The sequence below is a fragment of the Cicer arietinum genome, chromosome 7 (assembly GCF_000331145.2).
Source record: "Cicer arietinum cultivar CDC Frontier isolate Library 1 chromosome 7, Cicar.CDCFrontier_v2.0, whole genome shotgun sequence".
NCBI classification, from domain to species: domain Eukaryota; kingdom Viridiplantae; phylum Streptophyta; class Magnoliopsida; order Fabales; family Fabaceae; genus Cicer; species Cicer arietinum.
In genome coordinates, this window is record NC_021166.2 from 14253558 (window position 1) to 14260382 (window position 6825).

The 6825-nt window shown below is 26.1% G+C and overlaps 1 protein-coding gene across 1 annotated transcript; it reads right to left on the reverse strand.

Moving 5' to 3' along the window:
- Positions 1-2889: 2889 nt before the first annotated feature.
- LOC101489350 (GDSL esterase/lipase At2g23540) lies at positions 2890-5338 on the reverse strand. The gene is made up of 5 exons (XM_004509129.4): positions 5026-5338; positions 4266-4396; positions 3906-4154; positions 3303-3558; positions 2890-3232 (listed from the first exon to the last, which is right to left on the reverse strand). Exons 1-5 carry the CDS (start codon positions 5291-5293, stop codon positions 3009-3011), a joined length of 1128 nt encoding a protein of 375 aa, XP_004509186.1. The 5' UTR covers positions 5294-5338; the 3' UTR covers positions 2890-3008.
- Between the last annotated feature and the right edge of the window lie 1487 nt (positions 5339-6825).

The following is a 6825-nucleotide window of genomic DNA, read 5'->3' on the forward strand; positions in this document are numbered from 1 at the left end:
GCATTGTCATTCTATTTGGTTGGGCACAGAAAAGCTCTCCATTTCTCAAAATCAAAACAAATAGATATCTAAGTTATTAATATTTGTTGAGTGCATAAAAGTTAATTATATAATATAATTATTTAATTAGTAATATTAATATTCTAAGTGTATAAAAATTTAATTACACATATAATTGTCACAATTATAATGTGCTCGCGTTAAATTCAAACATATCTGAATCATTTGAAAAATATGCTTGAAACTGGATAGATTAAGATCCCAATAAATATATTAATGCAGTTATGGAATCAACAATAATAAATATACACTTTTAATTTTATACACTTATTTAATATTTTTAAACTTTATATGTCTATTTAACACTTAATTTTTTTTTGTATTATATTGTCAATTCATCTCATCTATTACATATTCTCTTTTATCTCTCAAAGTATATAGACTAAATATTTTTCTTATGGAATAAGACCTATTAGAAGTGGAATAGATTATTATATTAATATATTTTATTAAAGTAAAGAAAAAGGGATAGGAGGTTTGGACTTGGGCGGTTGGACCTAATGTTTGTTTTTTTATGTCGTTAGTAAACTTTTTGCATGCGGAATTTAGAGAACAAATAAATGATGATGTTTATATAGATAAAAATAAATTCAAATTAAAGTTTTGTCAGTGATGCTCTACAAAATTTCTATTTCAATTTATCGTGGCGCTTTCCGTGAAACAGTAATCAAAATGTGACCTTGCAAATAACTTTCCTTTGTTAGACCAAAGTTTTCTTTTGACTAAGCCTTTGTAAAAGTTAAGTAACCAAAGTTTGCCTGTGGGCCTCGAAGAACGTTGATAACTTAGAAACTATAATAACACCCACTTTTTTTATTTATTATTTTCCAAACATATAATTTCTATGTTAGTAATTTTTTTTTATATGAACTCAATCAAACCACACTATAATATAACTTTTTTAAATTATTCTATGAAATATCTCAAATAAATCTATATTGTGTAATTTAATTGGATATATATGTTTATATTTTGTAGATATATATACTTCTTATATTTAGTGAAAGTCAACTGTGTGTTTATTAGTAAATAGAATTTATCAGTTTTTTTATAGAACAAATTTATGGTGAAATATGATGCTGAAGTTTAAAGTAGAAAAAACTTTACAAACTCAATAAATACTAACAAAAAATATACATTTACTGAATCTCTAATAAGTTTTACTAATACATTTTCAACAAGTTTATATAAGAGGAATGATGAATAATTAATTTTCTTGAACTTGATGGATATCTTTGAGTTGCTAACTGGTAAGAGGTAATGCTAATACTAGTGTCTGTCCAATGTGCACTTTGGATGATGAATTCATGTTACATGCGTTTAGAGATTGAACAAAATTGGATGGTTTATGGGGCCAGCAATTAAGTATTAACATGCATGTTTGTAGCACGATGATGAACTTATCTACTGGCACATCGTCTTTGGTAGTATTACTTTATTGTGTATTTGGATGGTGAGGATTAATCATTCATTTTGGTTTGAACACAACACTTATCACTGCTAATTAAGTAGAGTTCGTGCGCGTGATTCATTCACAGATTCTTCGAATTAAATGCAGCTTTTAGGACTAAACTATATATATAATTTAGATGAATTGAATTCTAAAAACTTTTTAATGTTAAAATAAATTTTAAGATTCAAAATAATTACATAATGCCCATCAAAACAATCTTCATATTAGTAATAGGTGTAAGATGACATTTTAACCATCGAACCACAATACTAAATTATGTATACTAAAAACAAAGAAGAAACAGTTTTAACATTTATTTTGTAAAAATATTTTTATTGTATATTTTTATCTTAATTTTACTCATTAATAAAAAATTAAAAGATTTTTGAAGGGAACAATTATATATATTTTTAAAAATATTAATTTTTTATTTATTTTTAAAAATATATATTTTTTAATTAGTTTTTCATTTTTTTATATAACAATAATTTACTTCACCAACGTTTAAATCAAAATAATATGTACATTCACTTTAGAAAATAAAATAAAAAATATTTATACAAAGTAAACAGCAATTAAGTTCATATATTTTTTCTGTTTTATTTCACTCACCAAGTCTACACTCATACAAGCCAAGTATAACAAAAATTGGCCTATTCAACTTAAACACTAAAGAAGCCAAAGAAAACATAAAACAGTTTTTTGCAAAAAATGAAAGATGGTGATCAGGAAAACCAACAATAGCTTCTAGATTCTCTTATGCTCTATGGTTTGGACATGGATTTATAATCTTTAAGATATATATATATATATTATATGACTATCCTCTCTCTTCTATGTCTCAAAAACCTTTAATTATGTTGTTTAACACGTTCGAATTGTATTAATCTCAACGAATATATTTTAATCTAAATTGAATGATGAACCTGAATTTTTATTATTGTTAAAAGATATATTTAGATTGGTCAATTCAATACTATAGTAATTGTTAGATGTTATACAAAAGGTGATAACTGAACCTCTTATTTTTTATCACTTACATTTTTGTCAACCCATACATATTAATTTCCATAATTAGAAACTTTTGAGAATATAAGAAAAAAAAAAGTAGTTCTCCTAAAATATTTTGTTTGGGCTTTGTCCTCTAGTGTGTAGGTAATTGGTAATTAAACAACTTGTCTTTCTAGTATTAAAGAAGAAGAAAAATCCTTTGAGAAAAAAAGATGCCAATTAGTAATTAAACAATCATGGACAATGAAAATGTCTTTTGTAATTATTGTTAAGCATTGATGTAGATCAAGAAATTTCAGTTGAGTCTCTTAAGTTTGAATACAAGTACTTGTTTATTAAAAATATCTTAATTAGAAGTTGTTGAGTTATGTTGAAGTAGACACATTAAAAATTGATTATAAATATTTGGTAATACATCTGACATAATAGTTTGAAAAAAGAAAAGGGAAAAGTAACATATAGTAGAAGAAAATGAAAGATAAAATTAAAGATCTCGAAGTTGCCTAAGATTGAGAGGAGATATGTATCTGTTGTCTCCGTCAAGTAGCTGCTTGGCGATGATTAGGTTGGCAGCCTCACTTGGATGGTATGGATCCCAAAACACATGCTTGTATCTATCTTTGCATATACTTGATGTAGGCCCACATGGAACTATCCCTGAAAATTGCCCCCCATTTCCGCAGCATGCTTTACTTGATGTTGTGAATCCTGCAAATATTCTAATTATATTACTATGTCACACTATATATAATCTAGTGTATAGTTATTTGGTATTTACCATATTTATCATAATTTTTTATGAGTTCCATTACTAAATCATACACATTTGCATGTACAAAGGTGGCTCCAGGGAGATTGTCGTTTAGCTCAACAAGCATATCTTTCAATTTAGCATTGTATTGAAGTGCAAGTTTGTTAGCCAAATCCACACATTCATCTTCATTCAGTTGATTTATAGTCTTTTGGTAAGGTATACATCCTATTGGCCCAACATTGCCTATCACAAACTTTCTAGCATCCATTTTGTAAAGTCTCTGTCATTCAAAAACACTAATTTAGTTACCATCTTTTGGTGTTTAAATTCAAATTAAGAGTCACTTTGTTAAGTCTTACTTTTGAAAGTTTTATCTATTTGTTATATTTTTTTTGAAAAATATTATAATCTTAAAAGAAAATTATTCATTACTTTATATGAGAAACTATTTTTAATAATTTTTCAAAAAAATATAATTAATTTTTATTACAGTAAACAAACACAAAATAACTTTTATTTTTATTTAAAATTTCTATCAAATAATATTTAAATTATTGAATACCAAAATTATTTTTTTATGATATATAACCAATGGATCTAAGAATAAGATAAGATTAAGATGTGTACGGTTAATTGAGCCCTGAAATGATTAATCATGTCGTCTACGAAAGCATCTGGGCTTTGAGAAATTCTGGCCCCAATGGAGAGAACTGGGAGAAGATAATTGTTGAGAAAATCATTGGACCCAACAGTGATTGAGAAAATTGATTTCTTCATTATGTATTCTCTTGCTTTGGATGCACCCATAAGTTTGTCAATTTGTTTTCTTGTTATGTTGAAGTAATCTAATTGAACATCCATTCCTATCCTATTCACCTGAAAAATATAATATATAAAAAGTACATGACATTAAACAATTATATTTCTCATAATTACACATAATGTATGATTAAGAAATATTATAGCATGATAGTATTAAATGCTAACAAATATTTGTCCAGTTGCATTCAGAATTCCTCCTCCTCCTGAAGCATAATTAACTCCATATAGTATGGATTTCCCAGTTGCATTTGGTGCTAAAAATGGAACTGCATAATTTGGTTGTCCCAATTCCTCTCCTAAAAAGGTTAAAAAAACAATACATTTAGAAAAGAGAAAACAAAAGGTTTTAGCACATTGTTTTTTTACATTATGCCTTATTTTGTAGGAATAATAACTAAACTTATTGCAACTAAAATTCTCTACCATTGGTTCAGCTAAGACTCAATTGTTAAACAAGTAATCGGATGTAACTATTGTGAATCTAGATTAATATAAAATTAATGTAAGCATGTTTGTTACATATTATAAAAAAAATTGATTTTAGTATTTTATAATTTATAAATTATTTGTTAGAAATTTAAAAAAAAAAATTCAGAAGTTGTTTTGTGTTTGTCCATTATAATGAAAATCACTTTTTATAAAAAAAAAATCATGAAAATTATTTTTACGAGGAACTATTCAAAAAATTTCACATTTTAAACGATTTTCAAATTATTTTTTCTGATTCAAATATTTTTCAAAAATGATACTATCAAATATATCAAAATCGTTAAAAGTGATTATTTAAAAAAATAATCTATAACAAAAGTATTCTTCTGTATGAATATAAAACATATTGTTAATTGTGGGTTAATAAGGAGAGTGAATAAAACACAAACAATTAGTACTTTCATCTATGACAAATAAAGAAGACAAAATTAATTACCTACTAGATCACCAATGGTTCTTCCATTAGTGTAACGGCCAGTAGGATTTCCTCCAGAAGCTTTGAAATCGATTCCATTAGGAGGAATGTTTGCCTTAGAAAGTGTTGAAAGATAGTTATTATTTCCTGCATCCACCAAAGAGTCCCCAAAGATGAAAGAAGCTCCTAAGCCATTTTTCTGAGCTCTAACATTTCCATAAAAGCTCAAATTGACAAGCAAAAATAAAAGGACCAACATGTTATAACATTTCAATGTCATGGCTTTCATGTTCCAATACACTTCACCTAATGAAGCACTAATGTAACATTTGCTATACGTTTATAAAGAGCCTTTTTTTTTTTTTTTTTTTTTTAACTTGAAATTATGTTTTAATGAAGTTATATTTGGTTTGACCGATTTTATAATAAAATAATGATGATGAAAGAGTGCACAAGTTGAATATAAATTTTTATATGGTAGGTGATCAACATTGTTCATATTTCTCAATGTATTGTGGCATTGGTCTATAATCTTGTTATTGGAGACATTGCTTTTACAATAAGCTAGTTATGCAATTCAAAGTCACATGTGTCTTAGTTTAATTCATGGTAACCTACTAAACTATGCAAAATAAATAAAGTTTTGGGAGATTTCAATTTGGGATTGTTTTTTTTGTAGTCATAATTAAATGCAGCGCCTATTTTCTATTTCCAATTCAACCATATGATAATGTTATGGAATACATGTGCATAATTAGATCGATAGCACAGTTCATCTGCATTCAACAACCCGGGAAAAAATGCTTCTACATTTTCTGTACCCCTTTTGTCAAAAAAAGGCTCCAAATTATTTTTTATTTTATTCTTTGAATTTTGTAAGCAACTTTTTTTTTCGTTTTGCTTTTGTTTTCTTGCTAACAAGTTGGTAGACAAAGGAGTTTCATGGGGGAAAGTTTATCCCTACCCTATAATTATACCTCTTATCTTTATAAATCTCCTAAATTTCATATTTATCCCTTATGTTTTTTTAAAATAAAAGTTTTTAATTGTTTTTTTTGAAAGAAAAAAAAGTTAACATTATCCTACAAAATTTTAGATGTGTTCTAAAAAATTTAATTGAACGCATAATTTTCTCACCTCTACGAAATGAGATTTTAGATGTGTTTTAAAAAAATCAATTTAAATTTTTTAGACAACTCACTCATAAGATTTCAAATATATTTTTAGAGTTTAATTTAAATTCTAAAATATGTTTACAAAAATTCATTTTAAGTTTAGTAGAACATAACACTCTCCAATCCATGAGATTTCTGAAGCGTTTCGAAAAATCCAATTTTAGTTTTTACATATACAAATTTTTCAAGACAATATTTTTTGAATTTATTTTATTTTATTTATTATGATGAAAGATAATTTGAGTAATTTTTATTTTTCTCCATAAGGTTGTGTTGGGTGGGTTGTGAAGCCCATTCAAGATAGCAATGTAGAGTTTAACTAAGCCCACACCCTTACTAATTAGTCCAAACGGTAGTAGCAACTTGCAACTGCCCAAAAAATAGATATTGGTGGAGGAAAGTTGAATGTATTAACATGTAAAAAAAGGCAGAACCAGGTTAAGTTCATGGACCAAAAGTCTTGTTTTTTATTTATTTATTTATTAAATCATAGATATATAGAATTAATTTTTTATCAATATTATTAAAAGGATTTAATTAATTTGTATGCATAGTTTTTACACATACATTTAATTTGATATAGTATATATTTAGGTCAACCCAAAAAAAAAGTTAAAGTTTTAAATAAAATTAAAATTAAAATTCT